The sequence below is a fragment of the Leucopleurus acutus genome (genome assembly GCF_964270905.1).
Source record: "Leucopleurus acutus genome assembly, chromosome: 19".
Lineage (NCBI taxonomy): Eukaryota > Metazoa > Chordata > Mammalia > Artiodactyla > Delphinidae > Leucopleurus > Leucopleurus acutus.
The window spans coordinates 48,029,773-48,051,335 of record NC_139161.1 but is presented as its reverse complement, the minus strand read 5'-3'; the positions used below and the strand labels follow the sequence as shown (position 1 = coordinate 48,051,335).

At 51.4% G+C, this 21,563-nt stretch overlaps 1 protein-coding gene across 1 annotated transcript in view; it reads left to right on the top strand.

Annotated features, from left to right (window-relative positions):
- The window catches only part of SMG6 (SMG6 nonsense mediated mRNA decay factor), a 237,562-nt gene that overhangs the window by 198,587 nt on the left and 17,412 nt on the right, over positions 1-21,563 (top strand). The window contains exons 14-15 of the mRNA XM_082861071.1: positions 16,587-16,763; positions 20,504-20,650. Of these exons, the coding sequence (XP_082717197.1) occupies positions 16,587-16,763; positions 20,504-20,650 (324 nt within the window). The remainder of the gene's footprint in view (positions 1-16,586; positions 16,764-20,503; positions 20,651-21,563) is intronic.

The window sequence follows — 21,563 nt, the reverse complement described above, 5'->3', positions numbered from 1 at the left end:
AACTAGATCACACATGTATGCCGCAACTAAGAGCTCGCATGCCACAACTAAGGAGCCGGCGAGCTGCAACTAAGGAGCCCACCTGCTGCAACTAATACCTGGCACAACCAAATAAATAAATGAACAAATAAGTATAGGTCCATAGTTAATCATATATGGCAGTATATGCATAAATATCTCTGCAGGCCACACCAGAAACTGGCAACAAGGCTGGGAAACAGAGGCTTTAGAAACCAGAGGTGGGAAGATTGTTTTTAAAATTCAGCCATATGTACTCTCTGGTTGGTTGGTTGGTTGGTTTTTACCATGTGCCTCGTGTTCAAGCTACATGTTACTGAACAGCTTCAGTTTGTCCTGGTACTTGAAGCCCAGGTGCCACCATATCTTCAGTGCCTCCTAGAAGAGATGCTGTCATTGAACTTCTTTTCTGCTTTGTCAGCAGCAAGAATGACTTTAGGCTAAGGGACAGGATTCAGTGACAGGATTCAGTGTTAGCTCTGTGTTGTCAATTTAAAAAAAGTTCAGGCTGTGTGTAGGCTTCCCTAGTACAGGCTGGTACAGAAATTTTGTCTCTCTGTCTTATCAGTACAAAGCACTGAAACTATACTAAGTAGTTTATAATTGTTTGTATGTCTTTCTGTGTGTGTGCTTCAGAAGTTAAGTAAACAGCATTCAGAGTTGCTGGCTTACTGTCTCTAAGCCTGACTTAGACTAATGACTTGGAAAGATTTAGTGAAGAATCAGAAATAGACTCTATCAGCAGCTTTCTGATCTCTTTTTTCAAATCCTGTGAGGATATGCTACATAGGCTTGGCGATCAGGAATGGATCAGATGAGATACCATCAATGTTAATGCCATTTTGCCAGAATGACCTGCAGAAAACTCTGGTTAAAAATCTAGTTGCGGGCCTCCCTGGTGGCGCAGTGGTTGAGAGTCCGCCTGCCGATGCAGGGGGCGCGGGTTCATGCCCCGGTCCGGGAGGATCCCACGGGCCACGGAGCGGCTGGGCCCGTGAGCCATGGCCGCTGAGCCTGCGCGTCCGGAGCCTGTGCTCCACAGCGGGAGAGGCCGCAGCGGTGAGAGGTCCGCGTACCGCAAAAAAAAAAAAAAATCTAGTTGCGAATCATAGTCTTCATTCTGCTCCGTTCTGATTATAAGAAAACTCCATATAGGTTATTTATTTCGTCTGGGCTTGAATTTACTCTCTGTGAAATGGGGATGAGAATAGTCCCTTCCTAAGATTTCGGTAAGGATTAAATGAGATATCGTAAGTGAAAATATCTATATTTTAAAAATAAAAGTCTCTCTCAGTGTGTATATGTTCTTTATAGTGATTGGAGGGGGCAGTTAAGAAGACTCCAAAGAAACGACCAGGTTCAGTCCAGTTCTGCACCAGATTCCTATATATCTTCCCAGATCGCCCTGCAGTTTCTGTTGCTGTTTTCTGTAACTCATAAGGATTCCCTCAGATCCTCCACCATCTCCCTTTTCCACCCTTTCAGCTCTTGCCATTACCTTGTCGCTTTGGATGTCAAAAAACTGTTGGATTTGCCTTTTAGGCTAGGATACAGGCCCAGCAAGAAATTAGGCAGAATTCAGGTAGTTTTTCAGATGGCAAATCACGTGTGCTTACAGTTATACTATCCCAGGATTCTCTTGTAATGGACACCCACAAGTGAGGGTTTGTGAGCCCTTGAAGGAGAACAGCAGAACACCACTTAGGAAATAAAATCACACTGTCCTGGGTGTTCCAGCACTTCCCATGCTGGCCTCCTTTCTGCAGTCCCACCCTCCTCTTCGCCCTGGCACATAGTCCCATGAACATGCCACCTGCCTTCTCTTGTCTCTCTGGCCCCATCCTTTGGCTGCTCAGTTTATTTTTTCCACATCCTAACCCTCTTCCAGTTCCAAACTAAATAACTCCCACAGATGGCTTGTTCCATCAAAGCTGTTTAAGAACACAGGACAGTGAACTGGGGTCCAGAGGAGCTGCCAAAGTCCAAGGCTGCCCTTCCCACGGAGGCCCAAGACAACGTTGCCATCAGCTCCCTAGCAGTCCACAGACAGTGAGCAGAAAGGCTGGCAGGTTGGGTGGTGGGATGTCTCTTTAACACTATAATCCTCTAGCAGCTAGCAACCAGTTCTCACTTAGATTCACAAGTTAGAACTGGAGCCGGATCCCTTGCGCTCCATTTTCCACAGGAGGCAGAGCACTTTGTAGTTGGCATTTCTCCCCCACGCTTTTACAGCATGGAAACCCAACAGGAAGTGGCAGTCCCATTTGTGTTTTGGATCGTGGTTTGAATCCTTACTGAACCTCTTTGTGAACTCTTGGAGAGGTCTAGATCCCTGCTCTGCCTGACCTGAAGGGCAGTATTCCCAGCTGTCAGCACATCCTTGGGAAGAGGGTGAACTTCGGACGCCTATTGGAAATCCTGCAGATGAGAGAAGACCCAGAATTTCACTCTTTCTTTCCTGTCAGCAAGGACATGTAAGTTTCCTGTCTGCCTTGTCATCAGCTTTGGAACACTTTTCTCCTACATTTCCCCATGTACACAGTGGTCTGCGAGCTTCTTCCCCCAGTCATCATCCCAGCACTTGCCTTCCCTCTGTCATAATCAGACGGGTGTGGTTAATTTTGACCTCGTGACAAGCGGCGGCCTTTTCCTTGTCCTCGCCATTATTCCTGTGGGACTTACGACCTCTCTGGTCATGGTCTCCCTCTCTTTCCCTTCCTTCTCCCTCGTCCCTCTCTAACTGCAGCCTTTGTAAGTAGATTCCTCCAAGGTCACTGAGGAAGGGCAGTGTGTGCCGTTTGCTGCTGTGCGAGTCTCTCTTCCCTCGGTAAGCCGAGTTCCCTTGAGAGAGCCCCTCCCTTCCTCCGTTAGAAGCCATGCTGGCGGCTTATCTGCTTGAACTTGGGCATAACAGGGCCAGGAACGATGGCATTTGTGGAGTGGTCTGGCCAGACAAAGGGAAGTTAACTCTCAGCTGGGGAGAGCAGGCAGTTGAAGCTTCCCCCGGAAAGAGCAGAAGAGAAGGAAAGAGAAAATTCTGTGGCAGGGAAGTACTCCCTGAGAACTCAGTCAGGAATCAGCATCGCCTCCCTCATCCTGGTCTTTCTACTGAGAAGGAAACTGTTGTTCTTTCTCTTCCCTGCCTTCATATATTGCTCCAGGATCAAGGATTGCCAGATGAACAACGCACCCTGTTGCTCTCACAGTAAAAGTTTCTCAGATTGATGGATTTGTGGAGCCTTTGGGTGCCAGGTGGAAGGAGGGAGCTTTGACTTCCTTTGTCTTGTCCCCATGCTCTCCGATGGACTTTCCTCTTTACAGTCCACCCAGAGTCCAAGACTGTGTAGTGCAGAGAACTTTCTGGGGACACTCATGCGTAGGTTTTAGCTTGGCATCCAGTAGTGACGAGTTTCCCATATTCGTTCAGCTCATCAGCTGACCAGGTGAGGTCTTATCCATGCCGTGTCCAGGGAAATGAAATGAACTGGATGATAGAACTCCTTTTAGGCCAGGTACCCTGAGAAGCTTTTGATTTCAGTATCTCTGTTCTTGCCCGTAGCTTAGCCAAGCGCCCATTTGGTTCGTGTTCATCTAAATGTGAATTCATCAGAATGTTTCTCTTGTCCTGGGGGCCGGCCCTTGGGCTAGTGCTGAGCTGGTGGGGGGCGGGAGGCTGGATATACCCTTTAGTAAAAAGGACTTGAAGTAGGTCCCTTTCTCCAGAAGTACCATTACTTCCGGAGAGGCTACAAAGTATAATGGACTGAGCACAGACTCTGGAGTAAGACACATGTGGGTTCAAATCCCCGTTTTACCACTGACTGGACGTTTGTTTCTTCCAAGCTCCAGTTTCTTCTTCCTCTTTCTATCTCCCAGGATTACTGTGATAATCAGATGAAATAGCAAAATGCCTAGCAACCATCAGCCGCCACTTCATCTCCACCACAGCTTTCCCAGAAAAGTGGGATATTTCAGCCACCGAGAAACTGCAGAAGAAGTAAAGCGCTGACTTGTTCCGCATGCCACTGCCCTGAACCTCCTTAACGGGTTTCTTGCGTGCTCATGCGTTTTTGTTTCTAGAACGTTCCCTGTCCTGAGTTTGTTCAGTTTTCTTTTTCACTTGTGACAACTTCTTTCCTGATCAGTACCCAAGGGCTTTAGAACGTCTGGAGGGTAGTTCTCCTAGAAGGCAAGCCTGTTTCCTTTGTGCCATCCCAGAGGCCTTGCTGGCCGACTGATCTCCAGAGACCACGCCTTACCTCTTTGTGCCTTGGCTTTTCTTAAGGGGCCCTTCCTGGCTTCAAATCTGGTGACAAGTGATCCAGAAACCTTGTCCTCAGCCTCTTACAGGGCACACTGGTTTGGCTTGTACCCTCCAGGTGGCCTGGAGGGAGCTGCAGGGTGTCAGAGATGGCCATGGGAAAGAAACGGCTCACAGAAAGAGCACAGCGCATGAGCCAGCGGTTCCCACTGCCTGCTGGAGCAGGCTCCGTGAGGCCGCTGACAGGAGTCTTCAGAACACTAAACAGGTGATTAAAACATCAGTATAAGTCTTTCCAAATCTCACAGAAAGCCAGAAACTTAGTTTGGACACCAACAGAAATTTTCCGCTCTGGAGCTCTATAAACTGGTCTGCTGTTTCTTCCTCTGCTCTGTGGCCAGAGGGGAGCTCTGTGCTAATGATTCCATGAAACCCTCCAAGTCTTCCTGAGTGGCTTATCGTATGAGAAGAACCTATACCACCTTTTTCCATCATGAATTATCTCCAGGCTCTCACTGTTAGTTCAGATTCTGAATCTTCAGCCCTTCCTTCCAAAAAGGCCAAGCTCAGCTCTTGGCACTGTCCCCTGTGACAGAGCTGAGCTCCAGCATCCAGGTCAGAGGCAGAATCGTCTTTCCTCTCCTTTCCAAGATGACTGCCCAGAGTCATAGAAACCTTTAAAAATGGAAAGAGATCTCGAGAATCACCTGCATTTGGCAAACAGGGTTCGGTAATTTGCCGAAGATCACACAGGAGAGCATGAAGTGAACGTTCCTCTAGACCCTGCTTTCCCTAGACCTGTGGCAGGTCAGCTGCCCAAGAGAAGTGCGGCAAGCCCAGAAGGAGTTCCGCCTTCACAAGGTCAGCAGCAAGAGGCTGCCCCCCTTGAACTTATGATCAGCTCTTTTCCCTTGTGGAGACTGTGAGAGTCTCTGCCCGAAGCACAGGCAGATGCTCTGGACCCATCGAGAGCTGTGGGCAGCCGGAATGCTGGTTAGGAGCAGAGGCACGTTCCAGCCCCTCCACTTACCGGCTGCCTGAAGCTGAGTGAGTTACTTAACTTCTCTGTGCCTTGATTTCCTCATCTGTAAAATCGAGGTATTGACAGCACCCACCTCCTGGGGCTGTTGTGTGGATTAGAGGAGGTGGTGCATGTCAGCTTTGGGCACAGCGCCTGGCACTGGCAGCCGTTCGCTCAGCATTAGCCTGGCTGAGGAGGGTAGAGGAGCACGCGCCGGGTTTTGTTTTTGTGCCTTGGAAGCCCCAGCGGTGCCCTCGCAGGAAGTGGCTCTGGTGAGGTGGCAAGAACACAGGCCTACGAGGTCATTGCATCTGGCTTCAAATCTCATTTACCTTATTTTTTCATCTCTTGTCATGATCTGAATGTAACAGTATCTGCTTTGTAAGGTGCTGAGGATTCCTGGATTCCAAAATTGCCATGAAAAACGTAGCGTGTTTTTTAGTACCTTAGCTAGAGTTGCACTTGAAGAGTGGACTAAACTTGTGACCACCTTCACTTAGTCTTCTAGCCTTTAAAGCAGTGATTCTACAACTTCAGTGTTCATAAGTACCTGGAACACTTACTGAAAGTACACATTCTGGGGCCCTGTCCCCAGAACAACTAATTTATTTAGTCCAAAGTGCTGTCCAGGAATCTGCATGTTTAACAAGCTCGCTGTGTGATTCAGATGCAGGTGGTTTTTTAAATGCTTTTTAGTGCTCACAGGTGAAGAAAGGGGAACTGATATTTATTGAAGTCCTTCTATATGCCAGGCATTTGGCTTACTTATACCTTATCAAACTATAAATAGACTTCAGCTAGCTTTAGTTAGCAAAGCTTGTCTTGTCTCCAGCCATGAGGCGTGGACCACTTGAGACTCAGGACTCTAGATGGAGGACCTGAAAATACAACTTCAAGTGGCCTCGCACCTCAGCCCTAATCTCAGAATTTCTCTCACCATATTTTTAATATGCTGTGGGGATTCTCGAGATACAGGTATCATTTTTTTCTCAGAGCGTGACATCAGTGCTTTGAGGAAGATAAGTCTCACCTCTCGCTGAGGTGTGTTGTACCTTGCCCTGGGGCAGCAGCCTGCAGTTAAGACAAGGCAGAACATGCCCAGAGCTTGGCTTCTTGTGGTATCTTATTTCAAACTAGAAACTCTGTAGGCAGCCTGTCAAAAGAGAGCACCATTCCTTATGGAGCCTGAGTCTCCGTGGGGAGCATCACTTGAAGCAGAAAGAAGCATCTCTGAGTAGCCGGTCCAGGGGTTCACATTGCACAACACGAGGAGCGTGATTCACGGTATACAGTGTGGCTGGCACCCCCTCCATGATCATGATGCCCTCTGGGATCGTCCTAAGGTCCCAAAGCTGCCGTCAGCCTCCCATGATCAGTCATCCACGTTGTCCGACTACCCATAGTGTATATTAGATGCTGCAGATAGACTTTTCTTTAAATACACACACACACGTACAGATTACAGTGCCTGTCCTCAAGAGTCTTACTCAGGAGAGAAAACAGGACAGCTTCATAGGAGAAAGATATTGCGAAGCATAAACAGATCAGATTTATGGATGTCATGAACTTCAGAAGGAATACATTCTCAGATGACAAATGGAGGATCCAAAGAGAACTCGATAGGCTACAATGAAAGAAGTAAATAATTACATGAACTCAAATATGAGTAAATGTAAAATCCTACTTTATCCAGAAAGTCAGCCGCACACAGCAAGTAGCGTGCAGCACAATACTAAATAATAGGGGTTTTTTATAGCATGGGGAGACCTCAGTGAAGGAAGGTTATAAAAGGAGATGGTTGCTGGAGGGCTTGCTCACAGTTGGGGATATTATTTAGCCACATGTGTGAAAACACTTTGGGGATTTGTTGATTAAAAGCTCACAGTGTGTCATTAGGGCAGAGTTGGTGAACAACAAAATGTATGCTTTTTGGCCCTAGTCACAGAGGTGTCCAGAACAGAACGAGGAGGAGCTGTTTGCTCTGTTCTCTGCTGCTAAGTCACATGTGGGCACTCCCTCCAGGAGATACTCGTCTCAGTAAAAGTCTTAGTGAAAGAATAAGCAGGATGTTAAGGAGACACTTGAAGTGAGGAACAGTGGAAGGAAGTGGGACCCTTTAGCCTAGAGAAGGTATAACAGCAGACTTCAAAAAATTGGAGGCCACTCAGGTAGAAGCAGAGTTAGAGTTGTTTGTGGCCCAGAGAACAGGATTAGAAGCACTGGAGGCAGATTTGGGCTTAAAAAGGGATAGACCTTTCCACTGATGAGAAAAGTCCAGAAGTGGAATGGGTTCCCTATTAGGAAATGAACCCCTTGTAGCCTCAAGACCGTAACAGACCTCTCATACAGCATGGTCAGGACTGGAACTTAATAGGGAAAAAAGCCTGTTAAGTATGTAATAATAAAAGTTACTTATATGTGTCTTAAACATGAAGAGATGATGGTTTTAAAAGCTCCCCCAGGGTCTTGAATCCTTTCCACCCGACATACTCAAGAAAGGGTTGGATCTCTGGGAGATGTTGTAGCAGAGGTTCTAGGGTGGCTCTGAGTGCCTGGTAACTCACTTTCTGGCATCTAAGTGATACAGGTGTTGAGGGCTGCTAATGAGGTCGGAGAAGAGGAGGACGTGTAGGCCTAGCCCGTAGGCGCTGGAGGGGCAACTGGGGATTTGGAAGAGGTTAGTGCCAGGTTACTGTGGAATCCCTCCATGGCCTGAAAGTTCTGTGAAGTGTCAAGGACTACATCTGCCTTATTCTCTCTTGTGTGCCCAAAATGTCTAGCATGTCACATAGCAGGGCCTTAGGAAAAATTGGTGGACAGTGGGCTGGTGGGCCGGACAGTGACTTCTTGAAAAGACTTTTTGGGGCTTCCCTGGTGGCGCAGTGGTTAAGAATCCGCCTGCCAATGCAGGGGACACGGCTTCAAGCCCTGGTCCAGGAGGATCCCACATGCCACGGAGCAACTAAGCCCGTGCACCACAACTACTGAGCCTGTGCTCTAGAGCCCATGAGCCACACTACTGAGCTTGTGTGCCACAACGACTGAGCCCGCGTGCCACAACTACTGAAGCCTGCCTGCCTAGAGCCCGTGCTCCACAACAAGAGAAGCCACCGCAGTGAGAAGCCTGCGCACCGCAACAAAGAGTAGCTCCCACTCGCCGCAACTAGAGAAAGCCCACGTGCAGCAAGGAAGACCCAACACAGCCAATAAATTAATTTTTAAAAAAAAGAAAAGAAAAGAAAGACTTTTTATCAAACTTAAAGGAAGGTGAGGGAATGAATTGATTGCATAAAGGTAAAGGCCTTGTAGGCTGGGTAGGTTCGGGGAATAATCTGTAAAGTCTCAGAGGTGCCAGGGGGGCAAATGGCCCACAGGGGAATGTTGAGCAAGGTTGCCTGGGCCTGGAGCTGGGGATTAGGGAATACCAGCAAGAAGGGCCGTGGTGATGTACAGTGGGGAGGGCCTGCGCAGGTCATGGAGAGCGCTGAGAGACATTGGGATTTCATCTGGTACCAAGGCTGAGCCCAAGGGGCTTCTCCATCCTGACTTCCTCAGGGCCTATCTGCCTAAAAGGGATAAAGGAGCAGTGTGCCCAGTCTCTACAAAGAGCTTTTCTTCTCCCCGAGCTGCCTCTTCCTCCTCTCTTGAAGGAGGAGGAGAGGAATGAGAACTCTGCCCTTTTGAGTGCTGTAGGTAATGGGGGCAGCGGGGAGGGCGTCTTTCTCTCTTGGGAGTCTTTGATGCACCTGCTCTGAATGTGCCCCACCCCCCTCCCGCTGAATCCTCAGGGTCTAGAACGGGCCCTAGTGCACACAGTAAACACCTAGTAAATATTTGTTGAATTGAATGCTGCCCGGATGTGTTGAATGCTGCAGGTCTCAGCATTCTTCCACACACATAAGATAAATAAAAGTAGGAACAGATGGGGTGAAGGAGTCTGCACACAAACCTAAGGGGCGGCCCCTGATCCTGGCTGTCTGGAAGGCAAAAAAGAAAGTGGCTCAGAGCGACCAGAGCACAAGAGACAGTGCTCCTGGCCCAGAACTCGGCGGCAGTGTAGAAACAGACTGCATGTGGATATTTGCAGACTGAGACAGACTCAGGCCTTTCCTCCCCAGGGGCTGAGCTTGTAGCCTCCCCTGCTGGTTAGTGAGTGAGGGCCCCGGTGCCTGTGCTCCAGGTTTCAGAGCAGCTGAAGCCAGCCAGACCTGAAAGGCTTGTGTTGGCAGTGCCAGTATCCGCCCAGCCCCTGCCAGTGCGGGTGGCTGCTCTCAGAGCCTCTGCAGGGGAAGCAGATTGGACCGCAGCCTGAGCTACTGCTGCCTATAGCTTGCTCTCTACGACGCCCTCACTGTTGAGAATGCACCTTGCTCGTGCAGCCGGAGCTTAGAGCTCCAGAAAAAAAGAGTTTCTTTCCATGAGGGAACAGTTCAAGAAGAGCCAGCTGTCCTCTGCCCAGGAGAGCCAGGACTCCTCTCTGCCTTTGTTTAGAATGTCGAAGCTTAGGAATTCAGGTGGGTAGAAAATACCACCTGAGAGCATGAAGAGGATTTTCTCATCATTTCTCTTGTATTGAAAGACCTGGAGCAAGGATCCAGCTGGTCTCATTTTAGGAGGATACCATTAACAAAGGCAGAGTCGCCACCCACACCCCAGTGTGAAGAGGCGAGATGGGCAAGGTGGTTGTGATGTTCACCGCAGGACCTCACTTCTGATGTGTGCATTAGTGCCGTGCTTGTCCTACAGCCCATGCCCTAGGGGCCCCTCTGGAGTCCTGCAGAATGCACACATGCCCATGGTTAGGTCCAGGAATCTTTGTAGAAAACAGGAAGGGGGCAGCTGCAGAGAGGCCGGGGCTTCCCTCCACCAGCTGGCTTGTCCAGCAACCTGGATCCAACACCTTAGCTCAGAATAAACTATTTCAGCAGCTTCAACAGCCAGGTGAGCATTCCAGGAGTTTTCCCCTCAGCCCTAGGCTGTGTGCCTGCCCCATGCTTCCTTCCTTACCTCTGAGCCTGGCTTCCACACGCTCAGTGGTGTCAGGCAGAGTACCCCTCCCGTCTCTGAGCAGAGTGAGGCAGCGAAGAAGAAAAAACATAATAGCCACTCATTTACTTAGCACTTTCTGAGCCCAGACACCTTGCTAAATATATGATATGCATTATCTCTTTTAAACTACTTGAGCCAAGGCTCAGAGACATTAAGTAACTTGCCTAAGGACACACAGCTAGGAAGTGGCAGTTAACACTTGAACTTAGATCTCTGACTAGGAAGCCCAAGCTCTTGACTGACCCCCTGTATTGCCTCAGCTTGCCTCTCCCCAGAATGGACCTGTTTTTCCTTCTGTACTTACCTTCTCACCACCGGTGTATGCTCCACATCTCCTCTGTTCTCTCAACTCTCCTTCCAGTGTGAACATAATCTCCCTCTCAGTACCCCTACCCTTTGGAATCTTCAATAAAAATAATGGAGAAGCCTCTCCCCCACCCCCACCAAATCTTCCCACCTAACCATTTGCCAGTTCCCAACCCCCCCTCTAGGACACTTAAGGCCTGTGCGTGCTCACGTGCGCGCACACACGGTGGGGGGAGGTATGGGTGGGGCTAGCAGGCTGCCATCCACTCTGAACAGGCATCTGTGCGTTGCCAGCTGATTGGTAACAGCCCACATTGCCTCCGCTAAGAAGAAAACAGCTGTTGGGACCAGACACGTGGAATGGTATAGCTACTGCGGGGTGGGTTGGCCGATGATGTTAGCATTTCATCTTGTGACCCACTGACCCCTCAACTGGCACTAGGACTAGGGATGGCTGAGTCTGGACATTGGGATCAAAAGTGACTGAGGGCAAGGCTGTGCTTAGCTGCCTTGCGAAGAAATGCAGTCCTGCTGCTGCAGAGACAGGGAACAAGTGACCCGCTGAGTGGATGCCCTTGGACAGGATACCCAGGGCTTGTCAGGATGTGTCTGGCACAAGGATCCATGCCTTTTCTCCTTGTCCACTTTGTCATTCGGTGCCTGCCGGGTTCTTCGTTTCTCTCCCCTCTGACCTGTGACCCTCTCAACAAATCAGTACCAGTCGTCCTGATTCATCTAGGCTGGGAGTGTCTGTCTCCCCATCATAAGCTACTGCCTCTGTCTTCAGAGTGAATGTGCATCCTCGTGGCCAGCTTCCCTCCTGCCTGGAAGCCCCTCCTCCAGGAATGTGAATCAACTGTTTCCTCTGTCCTCCAGCTCCAGAGGATTCCCTGTGTCTGAACTTTCATTGGCAGACCTCTTCTCAGGCTGACCCACCCTTGGCCACTACAGAATCGTCCTACCCACCCTTCAGTCTCCTGTGAAGGCGAGTCGTGTATAACTAGAGGTTCTCAGTTTGTGAAAACACTTTAGTCTGAGTTCAGTTTTCTTGTAGCCAATCCTGTAGGCTGGGCTCATTAGAGATGGTAATTAACCCATTGCTAATTGACCTCGGAAGCCAGCCAAGCAGCCTGTATTTTACCAGGATTGGTAATGGATTTATAGGCTATTTTAAGATTTTTTTTTTTTTTTTTTGCGGTACACGGGCCTCTCACTGTTGTGGCCTCTCCCGTTGCGGAGCACAGGCTCTGGACACGCAGGCTCAGCAGCCATGGCTCACAGGCCTATCCGCTCTGCGGCATGTGGGATCTTCCCGGACCAGGGCACGAACCCGTGTCCCCTGCATCGGCAGGCGGACTCTCAACCACTGCGCCACCAGGGAAGCCCATATTTTAAGATTTCTTAATAATTTCAGCAAGACTTCACTTTTCTGTCTGCATCTTATTTGCGCTAAGGATATTCTGTAAAATTAACAAGCTATAAAGTTTGATTGAAGGTTTCAACAAATGTGAGAATAATTGGCACCATTTAGAGAAACAAGAAAAACAACCTGTAAACTGGAGTTTGTAGGGGGAAAACCCGTGTGATTTTTCTCTGTAACCAGAGGAGCAGTAGCAAGCAGGACTTTTTAAACCAGAAGATAATCGAACTGGCTGATAGCGCAGATTTAAATTCTGACTCCCCCAAACCAAAAGTTCAGAAAAAGAAATTCTGCAGAATCTAACCAGTCACTGTAGTGTTTGTGCCTTCCAGGAGGCCTGTTTGAATAGGGACCCAGTAAAGATGGAGTGAGTCCGTCGTTCCCTGCAGCTTGCATCCAGAGACCTGCTTCATCTCTCTGACCCCTCCTCCTGTTCCCTGGCTGGATCAGGGCTCTTCTCCCTTCCCCATGGCTAGTGTTAAGTCTTGCCACTTAACATCCGTCTGTGGTACCTGGTGCTCAGTTCCTTTTCTCTCTCTTTCCCTCCGCCACCTTCCTTAAGACTGCTTGGACCTCTTTTTCTGTTCCTTCCTAGGCATTTCTGCCCAGGCTGGGCTGGTCCTCTGCCGAGTGGCTGTGGAAAGTCACCAGTTTTCAGAAAACAACATTCTTTTCTCATCCACCGGCCCACCTAAGATACCCCAGACTGCCTTCCCTCTTCTCTCCTGCCCTAGAGGTTTCTTCCTGCTTTCCTCAGGACCTAACCTTCCTCTGAGTGCCAGCCTCCGCTTACCACGGGCATGCTCACTTTCTCTCTCTCTAAGGAACTGAGCCTGCGACAGGCCAGGCTCGCACATCGCCTCGCCACATCTCACTTTCAGTTTTCCTTTCTGCTTGGTTCTTTGCATGTGGACCTAATCTGGGTGGTAGCTGGAGCCCTGAAGCTAGAGGTTTCAGTTCCCGCCAATGGGGCACACTGCCTCAGATGGTCTTCAAGGGGAGGGAGAGGGGCTTTCTCTGGGCGCCTTTCTTTCAGCCCTTCCCTGACCCACAGCCCCAGCCTTCTTTCAGAGCCGACTGGGCCATCAGCTTTGCAGCTCCCAGTGGTCTACACAGTGAGTCTCTCCAGAAGGACCGTGACTGCCCCTGAGAAGGTGCCGGGTCTCAGGTTACCCAGGTGTTCCCTGGCCAGCAGCCCTTTTACTCAGCTCTAGCCCCTGTCCAGCCCCACCTGTTAACAGCCCAGGAAGGAGGCCTCTGCAGCCCAGATCCTTCTCCTCTAGAGAATCTAGAATTTGCCCAGAGCTACAATGTACATACCACTTACATTCTCTGTTTTTCATTGATATAGAATGGAAAAATGTACTCATGAACAGAGCTATTGTGGGGATTATGTCATAGACTTCATCTGGACTCCTTCCTCTCCGAGCCGGGAGCCTAGCTTTAACCCCTCTCCTACCAGGAAGTCCTCCTTGGCCAGACAGAGATCATCTTGGAGTTGGCTCTCCGTGAATGGTTTAAAGGGCATCTTCCTTCGTGATATCCCTTATTAACCATATTCAAACTGGTTTTTTTCCCCCCAACTCAAGTGCTGGAGGCTTTGTCTAGGAGGAATCCACCCCGCTGGGCTGATTCCTCCCACCTGAGAGCAGAATGCTTCAGCAGACAGGCCAGCAGGCTGGAGACCGAGGGCTTCTCTGTGCCCTGGAGAAGCCCTAGACTTTCTGCCCCTCAGTCCCTGCATCTCCTCAGTAGCTCAAACCCCATTCCTCACTCCACTGTGCACTTTGAAACCTAAGGAGACCATACAACATCGGCTATTCTCCCTGCTAGTTGGATTGCAAAGGCGAGGACACTCTTCCAAAAGGCTAGGTGACTTTTCTCTCCAAACATGTAGAATTCTTTTCTACACCCCACTCAGAGACCCCGCTGGATCAAAGCCCTTTTGAGAATCATCCAGGAGTTCCTTTGCCCTCAGGGAAGAACTGATGGCCATAGCAGACAAAATCCCCCGGAAATCAGGTTCCTTCCAAACAGAGTGAAAACTAAAATAGGGGGCAGGGGCCCGGGGAGGGAGGTGGCACTCCTTTTTGTTTTGGTGTCCACGTGAATAACAGCTCCCCCTGATCCTCTGAGGATGTGCCGCAGGCAGGTTCAGGATGTCTGCATCCCTGGGTCCTGCTGTGCTCTGGAAATCCCCGTCTCCAGGAGACCCACGTCCACACATGTGGCCTTTCTCCCCCTTTCTTCCTGAGCCACTCAGCATGCCATCCAGCCCATGCCCTAACAGCAGGAATTCTGCCCGCCTGTCAGCACACACACCCATGGGCACACTCTCCTCTCCTGGGCAGATTTCTGCAGCACACTCAGCAGGAGTGCCAGCATACCTCTCACCATCCAGGTGATGCCAAGGACAACTGTCAGGTTTTCCTCTGTCCTCCTCTCACCCCTTAACCCCCACCTCCTCTCCATTCAATGACAGCAGCCTCACACCGAAAAGGAAAGTCCTGGACCCATTACATAATTCTCCATAGTGCAAGCAGTAACTGGGGCATAAGGTCAGAGGTCATAGTGGGGTCAGGTGGCTGACACACACTGTAACGACAAGGTGGTTAAAATTAGACCACTAAGAGGAAACTGGCAGTCTTGTGGAAATGCAGAAGTTTCCTCTGCAAGTGAGAGGCTGGGGATGCAGGGAGGCCACTGTGCGTGCTGCCTGCCAGGCTATTACTCATTTCAGCTCTGTTCTTTAATGCCTTTTAGCCCCTGCTTCTGTATTTCTAGCCTTCCTCATCACATGTTTGCATACACGCGATGGAACCCATGGTTACCTGCCCTGGCCCAACAAGCGCTTCTTTCCTCCTTTTAAGCACAGGACTGGCACCGCAAGCTCAAGACAGCTGTCCTTTCCTGAGCCTTTTCTGGGTCACTGAGCACCTTTTGATTTAGCCTCTCAGGTGGTCGAGGTACTTAGCCTGCGATCCAGGCCTCAGTTGTTATCAAGGCCATTGGTGGGGCAAGGGGCGGGGGTCCACTCCGAGGTTGGGAGAGGTGGCAGAGGACGGAGTCATGGAGCGCCGGGTTGACAGTTGTGTGCTGAACGTTCCCTGGCCAGCCAGCTGCCGGAGGGGAGCTCATTTCCACGTCTCCTGGAGGACTTGGGTCGCACCTGCCTCATCTGCTCCCTCTGGTACCCAGCCGAGCTTCCCTGTGCCTGTCAGCCCTTACTGTAAACCTCCTGGGTGCCCTGCTTGTCCTTAGCACCCCTTGCCAGGGAAGTATGAGATGTAGTCTCTGCCACCAGTGGAGTTATTATCCAGGCAAGGGATAATAAATGCACCTGTGAAACAAAGAGCAAGCGATCAAAGACAGTCTCCAAGTTAGTTACGTTACTGTGTGATACAGCCAGGGCCGTCCCTGTCATGTGACAGGATGGGAAGCATGGGGTTTGGGGGCGGCAGGGGCTAGAGTCAGTGATGATGGAGGGGCTGCCACCCTGTGACATATCTGGCCACTGAAGTGTTTCCCTGTGGGAACGGCCTTCACCACTTGTGAGCTCCAGATCAAATGGGCCCCTCTTCTCCCTTGGTGAGCGCCCTCCCAGAAGGGAGGAGAGGACCGCGGAGGCCAGGGATGAAGAGTAGGGCATGAGAAGGTGCAAAGCAGGTGGGTTTGCAGGTCTCGCAGGAGAAGGACCCCAGACAGGGTGACTCTGGAAACTTTCTCTGAGCCACTTACAAATTGATGATTGCTCAAGATACTGAATTTCATTTCAGCTAAATCAGCCCCAGCTTCTCTGACAGCACTGGCTCATGTGCTGACCTGGCCACATGGGAGCAGGATGGCCTAAACCCCCGGAGGAGCAGACCTTGGTGAAACACCCCCCCCACACACACCTGCTTTGCCTGTCTCCCTTCTCCTGACAATAATTTCCTGCCAGACCCCAGTCTCTTCAGCGTAAGAAGCTCTTAGGTTGGGGCAGGAACCTGTCAGGGGAAACCCAGAATGACCTGAGTGAAATGAACCAGCCCAGAAAGCACTCATCATTCATTTCACACTCAGGCTGGAAGTTCTCCTCTTGGGGGTCTGGCAAGAGGGGAGCTGGGAGAAGAATGGAGAGCGGCAGTGAGGGTACCAGAGAGCTATGTTCTGTGACAGCCAATAGTTTACATGCCACCCTTCCTTCTATCAGCTAGATACCAAACCTGGAAGACTTTTAATTTATTCTGTTTTCAGATCAGGACTTGAGCAAAAGAAAGGCGAAACCCCAGAGGACACCTGTCATTGGCCCTGGGGTTGTCTGCTCCCCCAGAGGTGACCTAAGGGGAGATGGTGCTGTCTTCCTTCAGAGGGTCTTGGCCCTCCTCACCTCACACGCACGCACTCCCGCTCACTCTCTCCGCCTTCCCTGCCCAGTGGACACATTGCTCGTGTGCCCCTCAGCCAACAAACAAAGACTCTCATCTTCCCTTTCAGAAAATGCTGTTTTTCTTCTCCCTCTCGCCCTGTAGGTTATTGCAGCCGACTGCAAAAGGGTCACAGTGCTGAAGTATTTTCTGGAAGCCCTTTGTGGACAAGAAGAGCCTCTGCTGGCATTCAAGGGTGGAAAATATGTGTCAGTGGCACCCGTCCCAGACACCATGGGAAAGGAAATGGGAAGCCAAGAGGGAAAACAACTGGAAGATGAGGTACAATGCGGGAAGAGCCCGCTGTGGCCGAAGGAAGGCTCCCCCATCCCCCCAGCGCTGCTCTGCCCGGCTTCAGCCTCTACCCCTGGTTATTTATAACCACTCAGAGCGGTGGTGGCGATGTTGACGTGACCAGCCAGCTTCTCAAGAGTGCACTCTGCTGGTGCCCCTTCCTGCCAGTCCCACCCCGGTGCCCCCATCTCGCTCTGCTACGAGTTCCAGATGCTTCTTTTTAATGTTGCAGTGGAGGAGAAGGGAGGGAAAGAAAGAGTTTAATAATGTGCAGCTCTGGAGGCTTAGGAAAGGGAGTTGGGGGGGGGAATGTTAGGGTTCAGGCTGAGGATCAAGTTTATGGATGTGTGGAGCTCAGTGCAGCACAGGCCTGAACTGCAGCCTCCAGCACACGTACAGGAAGAGCTGACATTGCTGGCCCCGTGTGGAAAATCACCCCCTCCCTGGCCTACCCTCCCTCCGTTGCTCCCTCCCACCCTCCCTCCTGCACATCCTGATGTGATTAAGGAATTCTCCTCTTGTTTGTTTGCCCTTGGTTGTTCCTGTAGCCCTTGCTTCACTCCAGACTGCGTGTGTGTGTGTGTGTGTGTGTGTGTGTGTGTGTGTGCGCGCGCGTGCGCGCGCGCTCATGCCAGCCTGAGTGCCCACCCCTGCCAAACCCCGCTGACGTTTGCCTTGCCGTACATGTATGTATCTTTCTGGGGGTGATGGTTGCTGTGGTTCTGTGCACAGTGGGTTTGTGTGTCAGTTTAAGTTGAACACTGCTGCCAGCTTCCCTGCTGTCTGTGGGTTCTGAGCAAATGTGAGTGTGGACGGTGTCGGTGCCTGCGTGCGTTTACTGTGCTTACTGTTGCTGCCAGCTGCCCTGCTATGTGTCTGGGTGTGGGTGTCTGGGTGTGTATGCACACATAGCTCACTTTGCCTGATGGTTGACTCTTTCCTTCTTTCTGCCCCACAGTATTACAGACAGAGGGGACTTAGGTGGGAAAGAACATGGGACTCAAGGAAGGGACGCAAGTGACCGTAGCCAGAGGCCAGGTCACCCGTAGGCCAGCAGAGTCATTTGGCCTGCAGCAGTCTCAAGCGCCTGGTGGAGCAGGGTGGGGTGTGGGGATGAAATCAGCAGCAGGCCAGGGAAGCCAGATGTCAGCTGGAAGCTGTCGTTGGTGATCTGAAGCAGTGATAGAGTGGCCACCTTTGGTTCAGAGTCTTCAGAGCAGCAAAATCTTGGACGGGCTTCATTAGAATAGCTGGAGAACCCCACCCCACCCCTGATGACACAGGATAGAGGTGGTTCCAGGGATAAAGCTGAGCCCATGATTCCAGACTCTCCAGATGAAACCTGGGCAGGGAGTAACGGGAAAGAATGAGCTGTCAGTGTGGGAGGAGACAGTGGGGTTGCTAAAGCCATCGAGGTGTCCAGGCTTCAGGCAGGACAGCGCAGTGCCACCCAAGCCCTGGGCACCGTGTAGGGAAGCGTGGGTGGGATAGCGCCCTGGTCAGCTCTCTCACCCGCGCTTTAAGGCTGAGGCGGGCGGTAGAAGGTGAGCAAGCTGGCTCTCCAGGGTTGCTGCAAGAGGTGCCCCCTGGCCCGAGGAGCCCGCAGGACCGAATCCAGGGAAGCAGGCAGTGCCCAGAGGGAGGGGCTCCTCCACTCTCACGAGGAACAGACCAGCTCTCGGTCCCAGGTCTTGGCTGCGTCACGCTCTCTCCCTCCTCCTTAGGCTTATTGACCAGACAAAGGTTGTGACCCATGCCATGCTGCCCACTTCTTCCTTTTCCCACGAGCCTCCTGGGTTCCGTTATGTCAGTGGCCCCTGGGAAACCCTACTTACCCTGGTCTGTGTAATTTCACAACCCTGCACTTCCTCGTTTGCTATGAGAGCTGAGCCAACCTCAGACAAGCCTCGCTGACCCTCTTTTGACCTCAGTCAGGCTCAGTCCAAGCCCCATGATAACCCTGTGTATCCTTGGTCAGAGCAGGCAGGGGCAGTGTCCCCCACAGACCAGCCAGGGACCCTACCCCACTCACTCTGGTCCAGGTTAACCCCACGAACAGGAAGTAAATGTGCAGAGAGAGCCTTCCTCCTTCCCACGGCCTGGGCCTCTCTGGAAGTGGGCCCTGTGACACAAGAGCCTGCGTGTTGTCAGATGAGTGGTGACTGCAGACAGCATCCCAGACCCCTGAGACCCCTTAGGATAGTGGCAGTTCTGGCACCATCCCGAGATCTCATCTTCTCCTAACTGCAGGACTGAGTCCCTTAAGCTGATTGGGAGAGGAAGGGGGATGTCTGTTTCTTCAGACATCATTCTTCATGAGCAGAACAGAATCCATTTCCTTAAGGATGCTGCCAGAACACCTTTCTTTCCACCCCTAGATTCTCCTCCTAAGACAGAGCGTCACCCACCCACTCACACACTCTTGCTAACCACTTTCCGCAAAGAGTCCTTCAGAATATCACTGATACGGACAGTTGGAGGAGAGAGAGTCTGTATGGAACAGGATCCCCGTGAGTCTGTGGGAGGCCTGGCACAGGGCTGGGTCCGAGCTTACCATTCTAGATCCAGGACCGCACCTATGCCGCTTGGTATCACTGGTAGGAGCACAGACTTTGGAATCAGACTCACTAAGGTTTGAATCCCTGCTCTGCCACTTACTAGCTTCGTGACCTTGAGCACATTGTTTAACTCTCTAGACCTCAGTTTGTTCATTTATAAAATCGAGATGATGATAGCATCTCTGTACAGGCTATTGTATTAAATGAGTTAATGCATGAAAAATGCTTAGCCTGGTACCTGGCCTCATAGTAAGCGCTCAGTGAATGGTAGCCGTTATTGTCATAATCACTGTCATTGTTATCATCCAGTTATCATTCAGACCCAGGAATCTTCTCCTGCGAAGTCACCCCCTATTACCCGTGCTAACCCTGTCCCTCAAAGGAGGCTCTCTTGGGTAGCTGCATGTTCTCTACTGACCAAGGCCAAAAGTGAGAGAGTGAGAAATGGAGCCTGGGACCACCCGGGGAGTAGTGGCTTCTAAGAGCTGAGGCTGCAAGCAGGGAGGCGCCGCCCCTGGGGAAGGCTCCACCAGCCTGACAGGAGACTCCTTAAGCTAGCCAGCCATCTCCCAGTCTGTGCAGGCCCCCAGAGGGCAGCTGAGCAAGGTCATGGCGTGTGAATCCCTATCATGGGGCCCCCAGCCCCCGCACCGCCGGGCTGTGGTCTTAAAAAGAAGCCAGGGCAAGGTCCGTTGAATTTCAGCATCTGCTCCCTGATGCCGTCTGGGACGAGGGAGCTTCCATGCCGAACTCCCAGTGTTGGCCAGGATGATTCCTATCCGATCGCTAGCATGACTTAGACTTCAACTGGGTGGTTTAACTTTCTGTGTTGTTTTTCCCTTTGGTGAATTTCAAAATGAAAATGGGCCCAAAGTTTGACATTTTGAGTGTGTGCAAAGAAGGAAGGGCTGTGAGTATAGGCATGGAAGTAGATAGGGTGTGGATCTGTGAGTCTGTAAGAGGAGGGCCCTGGAGGGCAAAGGGGAGCAGTTGCCAGGGGAGAGGGATGACAGCTTCCCCCGACCTGGGGCAGGTGCACACCTTGGGGCGCTGTGCGTGGAATGGTCCAGATAGGCCTGGACTGGGATGCAGGAGGGACGGGAGGGTGGGTCTGGTCTGTGCTGTGGGCTCACAGTCTCCTCTCTCCCCTGGCCTGCACCACCGGCAAAGGAAGAGGACGTGGTGATTGAAGACTTTGAGGAAGATTCGGAGGCTGAAGGCAGCGGGGGCGAGGATGACATCAGGGAGCTTCGGGCCAAGAAGCTGGCTCTGGCCAGGAAGATAGCGGAGCAGCAGCGTCGCCAAGAGAAGATCCAGGTGGGGCCTGCCTGGGGAGGGAGGTTCCCGTGTGGCTGGTGGTCTGTATAGGGCATGAGGGAGATGGGAGTAGGGAAGAGCAGGACCCTCTCACTCAGGAAGTCTTGCAGTGTCCGGACTGGTTCCACCACCTGTTTTCCTCCTCTGCCACTAAATTCTGGTTTGGTGCCTGGAGTCTCCCTCCTCCTGGGCTGCAAGCAGGGCCAGGTTCTTCTCAGAATCTGCTGAAAACTTCTCCCCCAGTGATGATCTATGAACACACACCACACATACCCAACCTTTCACACAATTTCAGGGTTTCAAAGTTCCCCTGAACGTTGTCCAGACGCTCTCGGAAAAGCCGTGGATTCTCTGTTGAGAACACCTGTTCTCAGGGGGAGATGGTGTCATGGCCACAGTCTGCTTGTCTGGATTCCCACCGTAGTGGCCGAGCCCCTCTGGACAGCACACTCTAAACCCTAGGGAGAAACTACTCGATCGCCACGTAAGGATTCCTGCACCATCAGCCCTCTCGTGGACCCGTACCTTCACTTCCAACAGGCTGTTCTTTATGGCTCTCCCAGGTCTGACTCTTGCACTGTAAGCTCACTTCTTCTCATCTAGGGCAGGGGACAGGCCGGGAAGAGCCGGCCATGCTCCCTGCTTTAAGACTAACTGCGTACGTGGGGAAGCGTCAGTCATCTGTAGGAATGTCTGTCTTCAGCCCTCTCTTCAGCCGCCTCTGGCCTTTGGCATGGAGCCTAGTGCACGTGGTCAGGCCGACCTGATCAGGCTGGGCTCCGCCACTTACTAGCCTTGTGACTTTGGGCACATTGTTTAACTTCTCCCAACCTGTTTCCTCATCTGCAGAGTGAAACTGGTGACAGCACCTACCGCCTGGAATGGCTGTGAGGCCCACAGGAGCCAGTGCACG